This window comes from Impatiens glandulifera, chromosome 2 (assembly GCF_907164915.1).
Source record: "Impatiens glandulifera chromosome 2, dImpGla2.1, whole genome shotgun sequence".
In the NCBI taxonomy this organism is placed as follows: domain Eukaryota; kingdom Viridiplantae; phylum Streptophyta; class Magnoliopsida; order Ericales; family Balsaminaceae; genus Impatiens; species Impatiens glandulifera.
Genome location: NC_061863.1, coordinates 58,149,700 through 58,171,588, shown reverse-complemented (window position 1 = coordinate 58,171,588; position 21,889 = coordinate 58,149,700). Strand labels below are relative to the sequence as shown.

The 21,889-nt window shown below is 31.1% G+C and overlaps 5 protein-coding genes and 1 pseudogene across 6 annotated transcripts; 5 read left to right on the top strand and 1 right to left on the bottom strand.

Moving 5' to 3' along the window:
• Positions 1-4,905: 4,905 nt before the first annotated feature.
• On the top strand, positions 4,906-5,521 carry LOC124925052 (annotated as a pseudogene).
• A 2,008-nt stretch (positions 5,522-7,529) lies between these two features.
• Positions 7,530-8,147, top strand: LOC124925051 (germin-like protein 9-3). The gene has a single exon (XM_047465027.1). The coding sequence runs from the start codon at positions 7,530-7,532 to the stop codon at positions 8,145-8,147; it is 618 nt and encodes a 205-aa protein (XP_047320983.1).
• A 3,501-nt stretch (positions 8,148-11,648) lies between these two features.
• LOC124927599 (uncharacterized protein At2g38710-like) lies at positions 11,649-13,613 on the top strand. Its single transcript, XM_047468041.1, has 5 exons — positions 11,649-11,828; positions 12,378-12,497; positions 12,639-12,753; positions 12,849-12,942; positions 13,269-13,613. The coding sequence occupies exons 1-5, from the start codon at positions 11,725-11,727 to the stop codon at positions 13,475-13,477; spliced, it is 642 nt and encodes a 213-aa protein (XP_047323997.1). The 5' UTR covers positions 11,649-11,724; the 3' UTR covers positions 13,478-13,613.
• Positions 13,614-13,723: 110 nt separating this feature from the next.
• On the top strand, positions 13,724-15,372 carry LOC124927598 (vesicle-associated membrane protein 727-like). The gene is made up of 6 exons (XM_047468040.1): positions 13,724-13,856; positions 14,115-14,335; positions 14,413-14,617; positions 14,701-14,821; positions 14,931-14,993; positions 15,070-15,372. The coding sequence occupies exons 2-6, from the start codon at positions 14,146-14,148 to the stop codon at positions 15,211-15,213; spliced, it is 723 nt and encodes a 240-aa protein (XP_047323996.1). The 5' UTR covers positions 13,724-13,856; positions 14,115-14,145; the 3' UTR covers positions 15,214-15,372.
• A 1,758-nt stretch (positions 15,373-17,130) lies between these two features.
• Positions 17,131-19,567, top strand: LOC124925796. 2 transcript variants are annotated; one of them, XM_047465899.1, is made up of 4 exons: positions 17,131-17,289; positions 17,400-18,077; positions 18,803-18,957; positions 19,075-19,567. In XM_047465899.1, the coding sequence occupies exons 2-4, from the start codon at positions 17,471-17,473 to the stop codon at positions 19,339-19,341; spliced, it is 1,029 nt and encodes a 342-aa protein (XP_047321855.1). In that variant the 5' UTR covers positions 17,131-17,289; positions 17,400-17,470; the 3' UTR covers positions 19,342-19,567. The 2 variants fall into 2 exon arrangements, with proteins under 2 accessions (XP_047321855.1, XP_047321854.1); XM_047465898.1 differs by having other exon boundaries at positions 17,157-17,293.
• Positions 19,568-19,610: 43 nt separating this feature from the next.
• Positions 19,611-20,186, bottom strand: LOC124925797. Its single transcript, XM_047465900.1, has 2 exons — positions 20,090-20,186; positions 19,611-19,999 (listed from the first exon to the last, which is right to left on the bottom strand). Exons 1-2 carry the CDS (start codon positions 20,163-20,165, stop codon positions 19,710-19,712), a joined length of 366 nt encoding a protein of 121 aa, XP_047321856.1. The 5' UTR covers positions 20,166-20,186; the 3' UTR covers positions 19,611-19,709.
• Positions 20,187-21,889: the final 1,703 nt, after the last annotated feature.

Here is a 21,889-nt window from a genome sequence, read left to right as displayed (position 1 = left end):
ATATATATATATATATATATATATATATATATATATATATATATATATTAATTTTTCAGTAAAAAGTTAAATGAAAATAACCCTTAGTTCCTATAAAAAAAAACAAACGTCATTTCTATTTCATTAATAAAATTCTCATGAGCATTATATATATGCTTTTTTTATTTTTTTGTTTTTGTTTTTAGAAGACCAATACAATAGCTCATAATCATGATAAGTAGGGAATATAATGATGACAATATGAAATTACCCCACTAAAATTAAACTGAATTGTCCCAATTTGAAATTACCCCACTAAAATTAAATTGAATTTTCCCGATTGGGACTGTTGTTACCCCCAAGCCGAACGAAGATGAGGCTGGAATAGTATTTGTGTCCCCAATCCCGCGTAGATGTCATTCTGATTCTGTCCCAAACACTATAAACATAATTAAATATATTAAATCACCAATATATTTATTTATACATTATATTTTATAATATATTATATTTTATAAGAGTAATAAGTTTATTTCTTTATAATAATATAAAATTTTAATATTTATAATATATATTATATTAAAAAATATGTTTATATAATTTTTTTATTTAAGAAAATATTTTATTAAAGGTGTCATGTGGGGATTCAACTTATCCGAACAGATAATGATGATATTAAAAAAATCGTCGAAATAAAAATAAGGCAGGGATGGTAAATGAAATCCCTGCCCCGAACCGCCCCATTATTATCTCTAAGAATATATCTATGTATGGGCTCAAATGGACTCAAATCCACCTCGAATATATATATTTACGGTAAAAATATCACATTACTCCTTAATTTCTTAAATTTTTTAAATATAGTTCACTGTTTCTTTATATAATTATTAAAAAAATGGTAAAATCTAACTTTATTCACTCATTTTTTTTTAAAAAAAATCAATATTTTTTTAATCTCATTCCAATTTTTTTTAAACCCACCTACCTCATAACTCTGAAAGACCTTTATTTTCTATATTATTCTAAGAGCAACTCCAACAAAACACCAAACCCATACCTAAAACTTTTTACCACTTCAACCGATATCAATACCTAAACCTAAAATGAGTTTTTCCCCATTTTCTCTCTCTGCAAACGTTATTCATCAAACTCAAAACTTTTTTATTTTTTAAATTTAATCTTTACACTTAATTTATGTCCATTTTATACATTAAACTTATTTATATAATTTATTATTTTAATTTATTTATATAATTTAATTTATTTATATAGTATTTTTTGTATAACATAAATTTATAATAATATTCAAAAACAAATTATAATAATATTCAAAAGTTATAATAATGTTCAAAAATATTATAATAATGCTTAAAAATATTATAATAATGAACATTAAGTTTTTATTTAGTTTGTGTATTGTGATTTTTGAATTTTTAATAATTTATTTAAAATTAAATTTAAAATAATGGGTTGATATTAAAATATTGTGGTGTAATTTGTAATATTGTAAAATATATAGGGTAATATTACAAAGTTATAAAATTTGACATAAGGAAGAATATTATAAGAATATTTTTTTGGGTTTGAGAATAAATTTTTCGGTTAGAAAAGATTTACTGTTTGATTTGACATTTACACCAAAAATGAGTTTAAAAATGGGTTTTTCGATTGTAGATAGTCTAACAATGTAATTATTAGTTTTCTTTATTATATTTTCTAAAGAAATATTCTATGATCTTTGGTTCGAGAACTAAGTACCAAGAATGAAACATTAGAGATATTTGGTTCGTATTTCAATTGATTTATATATTTACAAATAAAATAATAATTCTGAACATTGACAGATTGGTAGCTATGGTCGATGAAACCACAAGGTCCATTCCTTTGTCTTTCTGTTAAGAAGCAATTGAACATAAACAACAAAATGCATGGGTTTTGTACAATATTGTAATTTATAATAGAAAGATATATATAATTTGTTGTTCTCATCGTCAATTAGCATATACCATCAGACAAATTCAAGAAACTCCAGATTGAGAGAAGTTGCCTGGACATCTCAATCCATTCTAACTGTAAATCAATCCAACAGTAATTCATTGCAAAAAAAAAAAAAAAAAAAAAAACCTACAATCTAGCGAATTTTAAATAAAGTTTTTTTTACAAATGTTTAACCGCATTTTAACCATATCTTGTGAGTTGTGACCCCTGAGTGTGTGGCACGTGTATTACTTTTAGCAAATTTTATTAATATTTTTTTATTTTTTAAACCATAAGCCTTATTAAAAAGGATTTTATTATCCTATTTCTATTAGGATTCAAATTACATTCATATTTAAATCTTATTTCTCATTTCTACCTGTTCTTAGTAGCAATTTCAAAGCTTTTAAATTTATTTATTCTTTAAAAATAATCAAATCAATTTAAAAGAATACAATGACCAATTCATTGAATAAATGGACACTGGAAGAGTTAGCTAAGTTCTTAGAAGTTGATTATGATCCAAGTGAGTTATCACAATTATTACCGCTACTATCATCATCGCTACCATCACCATCCTTACCGCCATCACGACCATCACCACAATCACTACCGCTATTATCACCATTCCTACCATCAACACCCTTACCATCATCACGACCATCACCACAATCACTACCGCTACTATCACCATCATATTATAGTAAAAGAAAGTGTCAACGATGGAAAGAAGAACATAGGTAATGAATATATTTTTTTAAAATAACATTGGAAATACATAATATTTTATCGTTAAAAATTAATAAAAAAATATTATTATTTATGCAGATTATTTTTAACGGGTATGGAAATATTGTGTAAAGGAAAATGGCAAGCAATTTCAAAACATTATGTTAGAACGAAGACGCCGTTACAAATCGCTAGTCACGCACAAAAGTATTTTATCCGTTGTAAAATGTCAGAAAAGAATAATGATGAAATCACTGAAAACAAGTCTCAAAACAAGAAGAGATCAAGTATAAATGATATTACTACTCAATCAACCGATTATATGTTAGAAATCTTGTCTTGAAAAATAACAGAAATATATATATAAATTGTGTTACAAATAGATGAAATAAATAAAATATATGAAAAACAATATCACCGAATAAATTGTTGATTCGAGGCATGTGCTTAACACATTTCCCTTAAAACAGTTCCACCGTCTCCCCATGTGCTAGAGCTTATCACAGATGGCTGTCTCCCAGGGTACAACGAATCTAGTAGTGATTCAGCACCGGAATCACTACACAACGAGCTTGATAAAGTACCTGAACTATCACCGGGTTTCAACGGAAAATATCGAGCGAAGAACTCGAAGAACACTCACAAAACAAGAAGAAAACTTTTGGAATTCTAGAGTGAGAAAGTTGAAGGATGAAGTATGTTTAAAATGAATAATGAATGGGTATATATTGCTGAGAATTAAACCTGTAAATAAAACCATCCAAACGTTTGTTAGCAATAAATATTGCTCATTCATTTGTTAATCAGCCTATACGTTGATTTGCATAAATGCAATGTTATACATTCAATGCTAATGCTAGCTAATTGAAGAGTCCATACGTTAGCCAATAGGCCAATTAAAGCTAAATGTTTATCCTAACATTATGCTTTAATTTTCTAATTAGGCATTAAATATTAATTAAACAATTAATATTTAATTATAATTTGGATTAAATTCACCGTTAATTCACGTTTGAATTTGTGTGAATTTTATTTGATTTTATTTATTTACAATTTTATTTCCATTCATTAATGGAATTAGCTTAATTCCAACATTATATTCAATCACCACATCCAAGACATTCATCTCCTCCGTTTGATGAACAACTTCCTGTTCTTTATGGAGATTTCTTTTATGAAGGGCTGGATTGGGACCAAAACCAAAACATTCCCGATCTTTTTCCTTGAGTAATATGTGATTTTAGATGATTCAAAAGTTAATAACATGTTACAGCTATTTTAGTTGTTATAAAGTTAAATATATTTTAGTTGTTTTTTTAGCATTACAAATCATGAGATGTTAAGGTCTTTTATATTTTAGTTTTTTTTTATCTGGTTTGTATTTATGTTTTCCAATGTATTAAATAATAATTGTAGTTGATCATCATAAATCTCTCACAATGTTTTACTTTTTCCCTTTTGTTTGTTAGATGTACAATCATAATCCTTGAATTTTAGTTGAAAGAGAAAAAAGTCCACAAACTTAACTAAAAATATGTACAATTTCTCTACAATACGTACACAGCTAGCAAGTATTCCAAACAGATATATCCTGTAGTGATGGAATGATTTAAACAGCTATTATTTTCTTTGTATCATTGAATTGAATAATTTAAAAATAAAATAATAATATTAAGATTTAGTCTTATTTAAACAAATTTAGAGCTAATCAAATTCATGATTTATTTATCTAACTTTAAATAAATAAATACTAATAATTATCTAAAGTAACGGGTAATATTTTCAACTAACTCCATTAATAACTGTATAATTAGTATAAAAATATTAGGATGAGATAAATAATTAACTGAAAAAAGTAACTGGTAATATAATTTATAATTAGTATAAAAATATTAGGATGATCTAATCAAATTCTCTCTCTATATTTTAATTTACAAACTCTTAAACACCATCTTAACCTTATTATTTAAAAAGATATATTATTAACTTTTAAATCTAGGTGGTGGATATTTTGCAATTAAGGAAAAAAGATGTTTTGATTAGCACCTTCACTATACAACAATTTTTGTTGCATATTCTTGTTATGTAGATGTTAAAACAAAGTAAAACTATGTTCAAATTATTGGAAATAATTAATACAATAATACAAAATTATAGGGAATCATCTATAAATAGGAGACCATGCCACTTATTTAATTATGTTCATTTTCCAATTAAGTTATGGCTTCAAGATTTGAGATACATATTTGTTCTTACATTTACACTTCCCTTAATTTGCCACTTTCCACCACAAGGCCGTGGCTCTCAGATTTTATAGTGCCACTAGGTTCTCCTCCGGTTGATGGGAACTTCTTCACATTCACAGGATTGCGACAAACAGTTCGTGCCCCACCCTCCGAAAAGTTTAAGGTCACTAAAGCCAGCATGACAGAGTTCCCAGCCCCATGGCCAGAGTGTCTCCATGGCTGTATTACAATTCCCAATAGGCTCGGTTAACCCTCCGCACACTCATCCGTGTGCATCCGAGCATTTGTTTCTACTCGAGGATCCTTCAAGTAGGGGTAGTTGACACTACCAACAAGCTTTACACTCAAACTCTACAAGAAGGGGACATGTTCATTTTCCCAAAGGGGTTGATCCACTTCCAATTGATCAACTCCAACTCCAAGAATCCAGCTATAGCTGTTTCAGCGTTTGGGAGTGCGAGTGCTGGGACCGTGTCGATCCCCTCACAACTGTCTTCAACACTAGTATATTTGATGGGATCTTGGCTAAGTCTTTCAAGACTCATATTTCTATCATTAATAAGAAACTCAAGGCTGGACTTTCTCATTAGGATTTCAAATTTAAATTAAACAAGTTATATTCTAAGTGAATAAAGATGCATTAAGACTTTATTTGCCATGATCTCTTCTCTTGAATGTAGATTTGGATTCAATAAAACATTAATTGATTTTCATGCTTGATCTTATTTTCAAATTTTTGTTTAAGATTTTTCTCCATGTATGAACTAAATTGATCACAATTTTAAAGACTTCATAGGATTTAGGAATCAAGAGGAAAATATTGTTAGAAATTGAAAAGAATACAAAGAATGATATTAAGAATTAAAAAAAGTCATATCTATGTATCATAATCTCAATTATCTTTGGTGTATTGTTTACTGTTTAAAATGTACTCTGAAACAATTTGGTCATTATAATATATATAATATTGACTTATTCGGTTTAAGCTTATTCCAACTATATTTAAATACATCATTTTACAATTATACTTAATAAATTACTCATCTCCTTTTTAATTATTTTTTTTTAATGACATTGATTAATTACATTATAAACTAAAATAATTATTTTTAAGCGTCTCAAAGGCAATAACCCAAAATTTTATAACACTATCATAATAAAATTACTATTTTAAATAACCCTATTAGTTGGAAGAGGCCTATTATTGCCTGATCATTGCCAATGATACATTATTTTATTTTATTTTATTAGTATTTTTTTTGGTTAGTAAAGACACTAGTACCCTACAATCCTACAATGAGTTTTATTTAAAAACATTTTAAATAATAATATTTTATTATCATTGATAAGAAATCAAAATACAAATATCGTTATTTTATAAGTTAGAATAATTTTTTAACTAATATAACACCCCAACGTCATACCCTCCGTTTAAACTCAAAACGTTTTTAGATAAAATTGAATCACTGACTTTTTGGTCTCTTAAGCCGACTCTTACCACTGTGCTACTTACTGTACTACTTTGGTGAGGTCATTTTCTTTTATCAATGTTTGATATTGTTTAATTTGTAAATGTTAACCCTTACATGTTTATGTGTTATTAATGACCACTACTATTTTGTTTTTTCATATATAAGTGATACACGAGAAGAACTAATTTCATCAAAGTTATATATTCGAATTTTAACATCTATTTTTAGAAAAGGTTAAATTAAAATAACCAATAGTTCTATCGCATAAAAATATGTCATTCAATCCCATTAATAAAACTCTCATGAGCACTATGTATATGTTTATTCATTATGAGCAGGGCGAATGGGCGAATTTATGTATGAACTCGGGTGAGCTGAATCCTATCCCAAAAAAATTATTAAAAAATTCAATATAATTTATTATTTGTTTATATAATTATTAAAAAAAATGGTAAAACTTACATTTATAATTCACTCGTTTTATCCAAAAATTTCTCATTATTTTTTTAAGCCCACCCCAACTTTGAATTCGGTATCCGTCCTGAATGATGAGAACCCGAAAAACCTTTATTTTTTATATTATTCTATCAATGCAATTTTTAGTTTTTTTTATTCTTTTCTAAGTAAATTTATTCTAGTATGATCTTTAGTTCAGAGACTAGCACATTGCCCAAATATTTATGTCACTTCAATTTAGATAGTTAGTAGTGAGAATGGAGCGTAAAAGATATTTGGTGTGTATTTCAATCGATTTCTATATTTACAAATAAAATAATAATTCTGAACATTGACAAATTGGTAGGTACTTTGCTAGCTATGGTGAAACCCACAATGTCCATTCCTTTGTCTTCCTGTTAATGTCTCTATTTGAAGCAATTGAACATAAACAACAAAATGCATGGGTTTTGTACAATATTGTAATTTATAATAGAAAGATATATAATTTGTTGGTCTCATCGTCATCAATTTGATTAGCATATACCATCATGTACATTTACATTGGAAACACAAGAAATGAATATACATTAGGAATTGAAATTAATATCTTGTATATATAAATAGAGTCTTCACTTACATGTATAGAACAAATTAACCAACTTAATATCATATCATACTATACCATATCATGGTTTCAAAAATATATGAGTTGATATTTGTTATGGCACTTGCTTTTGCAACCATCGAAATGGGCAGGGCAAGTGATCCCGACATACTCACAGATTTTATAGTGCCAGAAGGTTCTCCTCCAGTCGATGGAAACTTCTTCACATTCACGGGCATGCGACAACTTGTGGGTGCCCCACCACCAGAAAAGTTCAAGGTCCTTAAGGCCACCCTAGCTGAATTCCCAGCCCTTAATGGCCAAAGTGTCTCAATGGCCGTGTTGGAGTTTCCTGGTGGCTCAGTGAACCCTCCTCACACCCACCCACGTGCTTCCGAGCTCTTGTTCCTTCTCGACGGAGGCCTCCAAGTTGGGATAGTTGACACGACAAACAAGCTTTATACGCAAACTCTACAAGAAGGCGATATGTTCATTTTCCCCAAGGGATTAGTTCACTTTCAATTTAACATCGATGCCAGCAAACCGGCCATGGCTGTATCTGCATTTGGGAGTGCAAGTGCTGGGACTGTGTCAATCCCAAACACAGTTTTCAACACTAGCATATCGGATGGGATTTTGGCCAAGTCTTTCAAGACTGACATTTCCACCATTCAAAAACTCAAGGCCGGACTTGCTCATTAGCTAATTATCTCAATATAAATAAATTAATAAGCATAAACACTTAGTGTTTTCAAATAAGGATGTGTATTCATGATCCATGTTATGCGTTTACTATATATCTCAGTTACATATTTTAAGTTAATAAACATTTAATTATCTTTTTCATTGATTCTATAAAAAATTTGTGTCCAGAGAGATCTACAAACAATTCAAATTTTAGGATAATTAAAGATTAGATATGAAATTTAAAAAAAAAATAAAATTATAAGAAGGAAGATCCAACAATCTTACAATTTTTTTTTTAAAGTAACTCTAATAATATATAACATAGTTATGGAGTAAAGCAAGCCCAACAAATTTATCAAATAAAATTGTTCTTAACCGATGATTGTTAAGTAACGCCGAAAAATATTTTGTTAAAATGATAACTAACCATCTACCTATATAGTAAAAAAAAGTGAGAAACTCAAATAAATAATGATAGGATATTTGTAGGAGGATCTCCAACCGAAAATCCGTTTGAGTAACTCTTTATTAGAAAAATAAAAAACAACTCTAGATCTGATAATCCATCTCTTTTGCTACTAAGAAGGAGATGTATATAAACTTGAGAAATGATCACTCAGACAATCGAAATGTATGAACAACAAACAACCCGTCAACTATTGTGAATGTTATTCGAATTATAAAAATCCGATCCGACAGACAAGACACTTTCCAACCCTAAAAAGCCATTGAAAGTGCCAAGGAAAAATGATTTTTTTTTCCTTTTTAGAGAAACCTTTCTCAATTAGTTGATATGAGGAGGCTTCAATACGAACAAATTAAATATCTAAATATACCACTTTTATAAATAGGATGAGTATTGATATGATGAGAAAATGTCAACAATTATACATATTAACCCAATTCAAATTTAGATACCAAATTGATTTCAAATAAACTCAGCTTATATAAATACATAGTTAATTAGTGGAGGTAATTCAGCAGTAACCATATGTTTTTGTACATGTCAATTTGCATGGCGCCGGTCCTCCAGTCTTGAGCCAATTCCCGCCGTTAAATGAAGAATTGACGAACCTAACGGCTGAGCAGGTGTATCCCATCCATTCCGTCCTGCTTCCAATTCCTCCAACGACCAACCATTTGACTCTGGCAATGACTCTAACGTCCACCAATATTTCTCCAGCCGCCACACTCCAGACCGCCGGCGGAAGTGGAACCTCAAACGTTGTCCTGACTGTCTCTTCTCCATTCGGTCCCTTGGAGAAGCTTTCTGGTGTCGGAACTTCCTGGGACAGAATAGAAGTGTCCTCGGTGAAATGGAGATCCTCGGTTAGGTGGGTGTATTTGAATCGTATGCCAGCGTTTGGGTTTTTGATCCGAACGTAAACCGTCCAATTGGTGGTTATGGTCGGATCCGAGGTGTTGATGTTGAAGGAAGAAATGAAGGATCGAGGATCAATTGAAACGGTCGGAGGATCAGAAAGAAAGAGGACGAAGATTGAAATTCGGCAGTAGAACAGGAAAATGACTAACATAAACAAGAACATGTTCCTAAGACAACTCATATCGCCCACGTTTGAGATTCTTGAGGTCAGTTTATATCAGCTGATTTTAATCCATATATATATATATATATATATACAAAAATGAGTTTTTAAAATATTTGATTGCCAAACGAATCAATGTATGTATATATACTCCAACAGTCCAACTCCAAAGAATTACCAGTTAATTTGGTACTGGAGGATATCCTTGTTAGAAGCGTTGGTTTTAAGGCTTTGTAATATTATTACAAGATTTGAGTGTTTGCTTTGTAAGTGTAATTAACATTACTTTATTATTGTTACTTTAGCTCATTAAGGGATATCAATGATAAAAAAATAGTCTGTAATAGACATGTGAGCTTCAATTCACACTTATAAGTTGAGTTTTCTTTTGTAAAAAAATTAAGTATTTAATTATTATTTTGTCATTATTTGTTTTGGTATTGGTTATATATTAATATAAATATTTTGGGATTAATCCATTTACACTACTTTGATTACTTTTAATTAGAGCTCATAATTTTTTACACATGAAAACACGATTTGAATAGAACAAAAATTATTAGGTCGTTTATTTTTGAGTTCGGGTCAAAATCGAGTCGACTCGTTTAACCCTTATTAATAACAATATCAAAATTGAGCCGACCTAAAATAATCAAAGCAAATATGTCAATCCGTCTACAATTTTCTTTTTAAAGAATGTTATATTTTTATCCTTTCTCACTCATAAATTTGAAATTTCCCCTATATTTCGACTTAACTATTTTCTTGAGCTTTCAACTCGCCTTCCTAAATATTCGAAGTCTTCTCTTCCCTTTTCATAAATGACACGCCCTTCTCGTGACTCATTTTCTCTCACTCTTCATATTTTACAGCGTCGGTATTTACTGTGCAGCGGTCGGTTCAATATTAACCATTGGATTCGTTTGTAAATGTTTACATCAATGTGTTTGTTTAAAGCACGTTTAAGTCACTGTGTAGTTGTTGTAACGGTATGTCACGGTAACTGTGTAGAGTCTTATTTATTTTTTCTGCTCGGATTTATGTTTTAGTTTTATTGTTATTTTGTATTAGGTTATTTTAATCTCTAAATAAAATATGTGATATTAATTAAATTGAATTAAATCAAATTTAATTTGAATTAAGTTAGGTATATGAAGTCAATTACAAACAAAGAGAAAAGATTCCAATTAATAATATTGACACAAATAACTCAATATGTCAAATTGAAGTCTAGTTAGGGATGGCAATTCAAAATCGCTCCGTGAAAACCGGACCGAATTGTCCTGTTTAGGACGGTTTTTCCCCGAAACCGAACGAGGATGGGACGGTGATGGTATTTGTGTCCCCCGCCCCGACCCGCCCCGTCCCGATTTCACCCCGTTTTCACCCCGATTCTGCCCCAAATACCATAAACATAATTAAATATATTAAATCATCAATATATTTATTTATTTACTATAAAATATTTTATAAGAGTATTAAAATTATTTTTTATATAAAATTTTAATATATTATATTAAAAGATTAGTTTATATAATTTTATTGTATAATATTTATTTATTTTTTTAAATGAAAATTATTAACTGTGTCCCGCGGAATTCTCCGAAACCGAAAAAAACCGAACGGGGCGGGAATGATATTAAAAAAATTCCCGAAATTAAAATGGGGCGGGGATGGTAATTGCATTCCCCGCCCCGAACCGCCTCATTCCCATCCCCTAGTATTGTTTAGGTACACCAAAATAAATCCGGTTCAAAACAAGAAAAATAAAGAAGGAAGCTTGTCTCTCTATCGTAGACTTTATCTATCCTAAGTCCTAACTATAAAGAGTGGGAAAGAAAGAGGCCAAAGCCCAATAATTGGGACATTCCTTTTCCATAACGAAAAAGGAATTCAAGCCCCATTGGCATTGCCTACGAGGCCTCAGATTGCAATTCGAAAGTTACATCTTTCCTTAGTAGAAAATTGGCCAAGTGCCGTGCCACTACAACTGATATTGCTTGTTGGTTTTGATCACCTTGAGTCTTTGAGAGAAGAAGAAGAAGATGGTGTCGGCAAATAGGGAAATGACGGTGTATTGCTTCGACACTCTCGTTGCTCACTACAACAGCGAACAAGCTCCTCCTCCTGCTTTCGACGATGGTCAATAGTACGTGTTTAATCCCCTTCTCTCTTTATCTATTTGTAAATTTGCAAACTTGACCGGTGATTGCCCTAATTCTGAACTACCTGCATGTGGGTTTCAACAATTCATTCTTGTAATTGAATTTGTTGTGTCCCTTATGAATAGATTGCTTATTTCCATTATGTAATTTTCTCCTCTTGTCTGCATATGTCTTCCTACCCTTTTAATTTACCTTAAAAATACATGTTCATGAGGAATTATTTAGCTGGGTTATGCTCAATTCTTCTACTGAAGCTATGAACTGATTGAATTGGTTTACCTGGATGATCCTCTGTCCTGTTACTTGAAATGAGAGGAATATGAGATCTTTTGATGTCAAAGAAAGATGGGTTCAAGATTGAAAAGCAATTTCCTTAGCATTCTGTGTTGGACTTTGTGAATTTACTTGACAACCTTAGGCTCCTCTTTTGAATGAAACTGATTGACCCGTCTTTAATTTATAGAAACTTGTGAGAGAATTTGATTCGATCCAAGGAAATGATGTTGTTCTTTTGGTTGTTGTTGATCTAAAAGCCCATTGTTTGTTACGTGGAAGAAAGTGGTGAATGGTGGAGTGCCAAGTTTGCGAGGATGCATTGGAACTCTTGAAGCTCGTTGGTTGATATCTGGCTTTAAAGACTATGCATTAACCAGGTAATTTGAAAGACTCAAAAATATCATTTAACATCCTACATTGAAGTGACAATGTTAAAGTTTGTATTAATCGTTTGATATTGTATTTGACTAATTAATGTTATTGAAATGATAATAGAGAATGTATTTTTGGTTTTGTAGTGCTCTGAGGGACAGAAGGTTCTCACCAATACAGCCTAAGGAATTGCCTTATTTAGAATGTACAGTCTCTATACTGATTGAACATGAAGTCGCTATTGATTACCTTGATTGGGAGGTTTGTGTCCCGCGTTTTATTAAGTGATTCGCCTCCAGGTTTATCAGAAAATCATCTCTTTCTTATTCTTTATGTCTTTTTTTACATTATGACAGGTTGGAAAACATGGCATAGTTATTGAGTTTACTGATCCTAACGATTCTACTCACCATAGCGCGACATATCTGCCCGAGGTTGCTGCCCATCAAGGTCATCTTCTTATAATTTTTTATTTTCTTTTCGGGAATGGCCAAAGCCCTTAGTTAATAAATGAAAAGTTTACACTTAAAAATTGAAAGAAAACTAAAATAAAAAATCTGAACTCGAGACATTCAATCAGTGTTTTTGGTGAGACTCAGAGCTTGAGACATAAACATCTGAAACTATTACCATTTGAGATATCACAAGTCTGGAGCCTCCTCCAAAAGGACAAATGATATCAAGTATGACAAAAACGGTTGCTAGGTTATAGTCATGCACCTCGAATACTCTTGTTTCTAATCTTTTCTTTAGACACATCTATATATATATTTCAGGCTGGTCAAAGATACAAACCATAGATTCTTTGATGAGGAAAGCTGGTTTTGATGGTGACATAACTGAATCGCTTCGGAAGCGTATAGAACTGACCCGTTACCAGAGCACCCTATTTACTATGCCTTACAGCGAATACGTGTCTTACGTCAAGACCACCCGTGGTAGCCCTCCAACCATTAACGGAATCAAGCAGAGAAGCAGCAAATGATGATTAAATTTATTTAATGTATCAATGGATGAAATTAAACAATTCTTCAAATTCATTTGAAGTTTGAAGTGTGTATAAATAATAGACTTGAAATTTATGTATTGAAATCACATTTGTAATAATTTGTATTTTCTCATATTCTGTGTCATATTTATATATTTTTGTTGTTGTATGAAAAATTAAACAATTAAATAAAATAATGAATTAGTTGAGGTAAGAGATCTGATTTTAATAATGAAATATAAGATCTAAATCAAAATTAGATTGAACGGTTGGTTGGAAAATTAGATAGAAACTAATCGTTGTCCTTTGAGGAAGAAATCGTATTGAATCGAATAATCTTGAAGAGCAAAAAAGGCGACGCCTTTAGGCAATTCAGGTTCTCTCTATCCTTCTTAAATCATTCTTATTCAATCGTCGATTCAATTAATTTATCATATTGATTAGATTCATCGAGCTTTCTTTATAATTGAAATTTACCCAGATCCTTATACGATCTCTCGTCTAGGCTAATGTAGAGATCCAGGATTTCATATCGAAATCGTCTATTCAGCCGTTTAAGAATTCTCTGATTAACCCTTGTTTTATTGGAAATCGGAGCTAGTTTTGGTTCTTACGAGCTTTTTGTCTTTATTAGGTCATTTTTATGCATATTCTAGGTTGAAGATATGAATCAGAAAGGTTTAATTTATAGCTTCGTTGCAAAGGGAACTGTGGTTCTAGCTGAGCATACTTCATATTCTGGAAACTTCAGTACTATAGCAGTTCAGTGTTTGCAGAAACTGCCTTCAAATAGTAACAAATATACATATTCATGTGATGGGCATACCTTCAATTTTCTCATTGACAATGGATTTGGTAAGGGTTCTTTGTTTAAGTTGTGCATTTTCCTTTTATACGTGTTTTTGATTGAAGTCTGTTTTCTTGGTGTGCAGTATTTCTTGTTGTGGCGGATGAATCTGTGGGTAGGAGTGTGCCATATGTGTTCCTTGAGAGATTGAAGGATGATTTTATGCAGAGATATGCTGACAGTATTAAGGATGATGGTTTGCATCCTTTGGAAGATGAGGACGATGATGAAGATGATGATTTGTTTGGAGATCGGTTCAGTATAGCTTACAATCTTGATAGAGAATTTGGGTGTGTGAAATCTTTCTGTCTATGAATATGGTAATTGAATGAGAAAGGATCAACTGAATTTGTGAATTTGCTTGTTGTTGAAGGCCTAGGATTAAAGAACATATGCAATATTGTATGAACCATCCAGATGAAATGAGTAAGTTGTCAAAACTGAAGGCTCAAATCACAGAGGTAAAGGGGGTAATGATGGATAACATTGAGAAGGTACATATATATATATATATCATCACAATAATGATTCTCTGCTCAATATGATATTAGAGCATGAACAACCTGTATAAGAAATCATTTGTTTATCGTTCATATCTTTTAGGTATTGGATCGTGGAGAGAAGATTGAACTGCTGGTTGATAAAACAGAGAACCTGCAATTTCAGGTATAGTATTGTTATAGTGAAGAAGATTGAATGGTTGTTGTTTGTTTGTATGATGTTTGGGAGTTGTTTGGATCAGGCGGATAGCTTCCAAAGGCAAGGAAGGCAATTAAGGAGAAAGATGTGGCTTCAAAACATTCAAATGAAGATGATGATATTTGGTGTATTTATTGCCTTAATATTGATCATTTGGCTCATTTGGTGTGGAGGCTTCAAATGTTGATTAGTACCAAGGTAATAATAATATGTGGATTTAGAACAAAACTATTCATTGTTATTTTTGTGTATATGCTACTTCTTCTTCTTATGTCATGATATAAAACCCCCTATATTCAAAGATATCTATTTTAACTTTGTATTCAATTCAATTTGTTGTTTTTTCCTTTTTTTCTTCTTTCATTTTCAATTTTATATATGAAAAAACACGAACCAACACATAATAAACCCTAAACTCTTCTCGAACAACAGAACAACTGAAAGTCCGATAATGATGATGAAGTGGTCAGTTATCATGGTAAGTTGTTGTTCTGAAAAGGGGCAAAAAAATCCAAAAGAATCTATCCGGAATGTTGTAATAAGTGTTAAGAATTGATCTATTTTATTTTGAGTTAACATTGGCTTGAACATAGTTTATTGAACAGTCTCATTTAGTTAATTAATGACATGATTCGTTTAAATAATATTATTAATGTCAGATAAATTACATCTTAATTAATTTTAACTGTCTTTTTTATTATTAATTTGGATATAATTACACCTACTTATTATCATGAATTTATTTTAGTACTATAATGATTAATAATATTAAAGGGTTATGCACTCCTAAAAACTGTCTGAACCATATAGCTAAGTGTGATTTCAAAAAATTATCTTGAAGAGATATAATAACTATTTACACGGGTGTTTGATTTTTAATTTTTTTTTTATAAAGGGTTATTTTTCATTAATTAATAAAAGAAATTATACATATATAAATAATTTTCAATACAAAATAATATTTTTAAAATTAAAACATGATAAATTTGTAAAAGTGATCGTCAAGAAGATCTAACCAAATCTTGAAATTTATTTTGGAGGAACTCTATACTCGAATTCGTTTGAATTCTATAAGAAAATAAAATAAATTGAACAAATTAATTAACAGTATTGATCTGTTGTAACAATGCCAAAAAATATTGTACTCAGTGATAATTAATTATCTATATATGGTTGAAATAATAAGAATTAAAATAGAAAGAAACTTATACAAACTAAGAAGGATACTTATTCCAAATTTTTTAAACGAAATCACCTTCCAATAATTTTTATTAAAAAAAAGAAACAAATCCAATAATTTTTTTTTAAAAAAAAAGAAACAAATCCTTAAATAGTAAGTTATGTTCTTTGTTGAAGATTGAAAAAAATTCTCAAATTTTTTAACGAATAGTTAATGAATTTTCCTTATTTCAGTTATTCTTTTTCACTTTCTTAGTTTATTAATATGACAAAACGGATTTATTTTTAGAGAGTTTTTATAAGATGTTTGATCTACGAGATCAAAATATAACGAGATCAACCAAAAGCGAAATCCATATATATTAGGTTTTAAATCAAGTCAATATTAGCATGTACTCATACATCCTACCTAATATTGTAATTGAAGTTATAAATTTTAAATTTGATTCTTATTCAAAATAATTTAATTGAAATAAGATATTACATGATCTGATCTGTTAACCTTTCCTAAACAAAAAAAATAATAATGTTGCAAGAAAGAAACATTATTAATATTTGATTGATTACCTTCTATTTTTACATGCATTTGTTTATTAATACTATTACTTACTAATATGAATTGATTATATCCTATTATTAGTGTAATCACATCCCATTTCATTAATAATCACAAACAACGTAACCAAAATATAACATCTGATTAAGATAATCATTGACTAAAATAGAAAATTTAGGATAACTTTATTTAGTATAATGCTTAGATTACTAGCACATTAAACAGTCTGGATTAAACTTTAATGCTAAGTAGAATAATTGAAAGAAAAAATATAATAATATATGAAAGAAAGAAAGGGTTTATAATAAATATATATTTTGTGCTTTTAAGAATAAGCAACGGATTAGCAGAATGTGGGAAGCGTTACACTTTATCGTTTATTATTGTTACTCAACGCTCTTTCATCTTCATCTTCTTCCTTGGTAAGGTGAACAAGATCTCTCTAGATCTCTCTCTCTCCTCTCTGTATATTCTACTTCTGAAGAAGAAGAAGAATCAGATTCCATCATCTTTGTTGAATCGTCAGTAGTAAGTCTCTATCACTTGATTCCATCATTCTATCGTTTCATTTTCTTGCTAGCTACGCGTTTCTTTAACGGATTCCATTATTCATCTTCTTCTTCCTCCGTGAAAAACAGGATTTCAAATGATGCAATCTTGCACTTCGGATTCATAGAAACGCTATTTTCGGCGGAAAGTTAGGGTTACAATGGGGAACTGTCTTGAAAAGCCGAAGGTGTCAATGGCGGAGATCACTCCGTCGTCCGATTCCTATCTCGATAAGAGCTCTTCTATCATTAAGTCATCATTGCCTACTCCGATAGTCAAATTATACGGATCGCTTGAAGATACACTAACAAACTACATCAGATTTGCTCTTCAATACAAGCCTGTGAATCTTCAATTCGTGCTGACACAACCTACGCGATTCGGCTCTGAAATGCCGTATATCCGGTTTGAATCGGATACTGTTTGGGGATCTTTGGAGACAATTCTAGAGTACGTGGAATCGAAGTTCCCTGACCCGCCGCTGGCGAGGAAACCGGGTTGGATCCATGAGACGCCACCTCCGGCGATTGTGACTATGGGGGTAATGCAACACCGGAGCATGACGTGGCATCTAGATAGGATGGTGAGATGGGCTGAGGATCTAGCGGCGCGTGGGGGTAAAGCTAGAGGAGACCCTAGGATGGGAAGTCCACGGATGGAAGTAAGGAAATTCGCTACGAGCTACTCACAGTTGTTGGAGTTGATGCTTGAACATGCTCAGATGGAAGAAACAGTCGTCTTTCCTGTTTTGGAAAGGGCTGATCGAGGTAACCCATAAATCAAAATGTTTTTTTTTTTGCTTTTGTTTGTAATAAGATTTTATCTTGTGTGGTTTTTAGTTTGACTTAGTATAAAGATTATTTTTAGGATCATGATCTAGATTATATAGGATTTTTGGGATCATAATTGGAAGTTCAAAATGCATACAAAAACAACTATCATTGATATTGCTTTTTGAGGAGAATTCTTCACCATTTCCAAACAGGTCTTGCTGGGACCGGGATAATACATTTATTTGAAAACTATTTATGGGCTTTCGTTTTAATTTATTTGATTTAATAGGACGAGAGATCAAAGGCGGATCTATGTACAAGTAACTCGGCCTAACCGGGTAGTCAAAAATATTTTGTATGTAAATGACAATAACGATGGCAATGCACTGTTATTATTGATAGTTTCAAAGAGAATTAGCGACAGTTAACTAGGTGTATTTTATTTGTTTGCTTATATTCTAGCCCGGGTAGGTTTTATAAAAATATTTTAGCCCAGGTATATTTCAAATCATATATCAGAGATAGAAAACTGAGTCTTTTTCAGCCTCCACCCATTATCTCATATTAATTGTATCTTTTATCTGCGGCAATCCATATCATATCATTAATCCTCTATACTAGACCTAATTACTTATTGATTTTCCATTGTCATATGTTTTTAGTACAGTTTTATTAGGCTGAACTAATTAATGTGGATATATATTAAATATTTGTTGCAGGATTGTCTAAAGTAGCAAACGAAGAGCACGCCATGCATCTGCCAATAATGAATGGCATCAAAGAAGACATTAAATCCATTGGGGTAATGGATTCTGGCAGTCCGGTTTTTGTGGAAGCTCTTGTCAATCTTCCTTCTCGCCTCAAAAAATTACAGGTGTCCCAACTCAAGTGAACTCTTTCCTGTTATTTGGTTATTCTTTCTGATTGTGATTATGATTGTGAATATCTGATTATATAACGAATATTATGTATGTGATATTTTCATTGACAGACGATTTGTAATGCGCACTTTGAGGAGGAGGAAAGGGAGCTCTTTCCATTGATGGAGGCTACGGAACTGAGTAGGCAGCAGCAGGAAAGAGCAGTGGAGGAGAGCTTGAAAACCATGCGGGGGACTCATTCAAACTTATTCACTTTCTTCATGGAAGGCTTATCCCCTCGGGATGCAATGCACTACCTGCAGTTGGTTCACCAAATTGCAGACAAAGGGTGGGTGGCCACTATGTTTCGCTCGTTAGTTGAACCGAATGAAAGATAGCGAGGTACAAGTGTTTGGTTTTTAAAGATAGAGAGGGAAAGGAGTGTTGTTGCTTTAAGATTTATAATATGGTTTGGTTTAGTAGGAATATATAATTGGAATGATTCTTTTCTTCTTTCTTTGAAGAATCTTTTGAGCCTGGTTCTCATATTAGGATATGATTGTTTGAAAATTTGTGTTGTTATTGTGTTTTGATATTGATTTTCTTGTTTGGTTAGAACTTGTATATATGATAAAAAAAACTTGAAAACTTTTGTTTCAATTGAACATATATATTAGAGCTGATGACATTAAACTAATTAACCTTTCATTCACTATTGATATAAATAATTTATAATATGGAGTGAAAGGGGGTGATAAATAATAAGTTAGTAATAATATTGCATATACATGTGTAGAAGAAAAGATGCCAATATTGTTGCTCCTAAGACAGGAAGATCCACCTGCCGGTAACTTCCTGAACTTTTACGGTGATGATGACTGCCAGCACCGGCTCCGGCTGTGTACAGTGGAATCATTGCCGCTCCTCCTCCGCCTTCGCTTCTTCCTTGATTACCATTGCCCGAAGAACCTTCTGATCTGCCACGACCTCCACCGGCGCCAAAATTGATCCGATTGCCTATTCTCTTGTACTGATCATCTTCATCTTCTGAGCTTGCTTATATATATATATATATGTATAATAATATGCAATTTGAATAATAATTTATTAGCAAATAAGATAGAAAGAAGATGAGAAATTAAATACCCAGAATCAAAGGAGATGATGATGATGTTAAATGGATGAAGAGTGCAAGGAATACTATGATTTCTTTGGTCCCCATATCTTCTTCTTTATTCCTTGGACATGGAGTTTGATCTCCTCTTCTCCTCCTTCAATATATATATATATATATATATATATGAAGCATTTTATCTCATATCACTTTTATCTTTCTTATTGTCTTACTCAACTTTGGAATTTTTCTTCATTTTATGCCATTGTTCTCTGGGCCATGTTCCTTTGGCTTTTTATTTTTTTAATATTAACACTCTTTTCACTCAATCACTTAACTTTTTATAATATAGAACCATATACCTAATAATATGGGAATTTTGTCTTTTTTCTTTTAATTAAATTTTATTTTATTTCCGAACAAACAAAATCTGCTGTATAAATAAATAAACAAAATAAATGCATTAAAAAGTCCATGATGCCCACAAACATATGATTGGATTTTTTTTGTTTATCTAAATAATCTATTGAGTTTTGATATTTTTACTTCATGTGTTTAGAATTAAATAAAATAAAATATAATTTGTGGGGTTTATTCTCTTAAAGATTGATAAATTCATGAGGAAGAAAATTTAAAGCATGTGATGTGTTTGATCACTTTAATCAACTTTTTTTTTTCTTGATTCCTTAAGTGATTGATATTACGTGGTTTTAAGAGAAACTTGCCTTGCCTTGCCGTATCCACTAACAGAAATATAAAAAAAAAAAAAAACAAAAAAATTATAATGATTAATTTAATATGTCAAATAATTAATAAATCATAAATAATATATCCACCCGTCCCAATCGACATCTCATCTCTCGAGACTTTACTTTCAATTTGTCAAACAACTCATCTCTTCACATATTTTACAACATACAACACGATATTTTTATTCACAACTTCGACTAACCATCAATTTCATTCCATATTTATCTACCCCAATCAACCCCTCATCTCGTTACCTTAATTTCATTTCAACTAATCAGTCATCTCATTCCATATTTCCATATTTATCCACCGATCCTCAATTGATATATCATCTCAAGACCTTACTTTCAGTTCGTCAAAAACTCATCTCCTAACATATTTTACAATATACAATCTGACCATTTTATCCTCGCTTCCACCAACCATACAATCTCATTCCCCACATTTATTCACCCTAATTGATCTCTCATCTCGTAATCTTACACTTCACTTCGGTCAAATCAACTATCTCTAATATTATCAATCTATTTTACTCTCATTTTGGTCCACCAATCCCCAATAGACCTCTCATCTCGTGACTTACTTTCACTTCGACTAACCAACCATCTTAATCCACATTTTTATCCACCAATCTCAATTGATCTCTAATCTCGAGACCTTACTTTCATATCGGTTAAACAACTCATATCATCGCATGTTTTACAATATACAACACAACTTACTCATCTTGTTCCCTTACACTTTCACTTTGGCCAAATCAACCATCTCCACCATTATCAATCTCTTTTACCCTTAATTTGGATCACCAATCCCTAATCGCCTGATCTTACTCACTTCGACTAATCAATCACATATTTTACCATATATATACAACTAAACTTATATATCCTCACTTCACTTCGATCATTACTCATTCATTTTGAACACATCTCATCACATATTTTACAATTGACTTACACTTTGACCTTATTTGACCTCACTCTACTAACCATTATATATATAATTTGAATATAAAAAATTAATAATGAAAGATAATATATTTATGTGATAAGAAAATAAAAATCAATTAGAAAAACGATCAT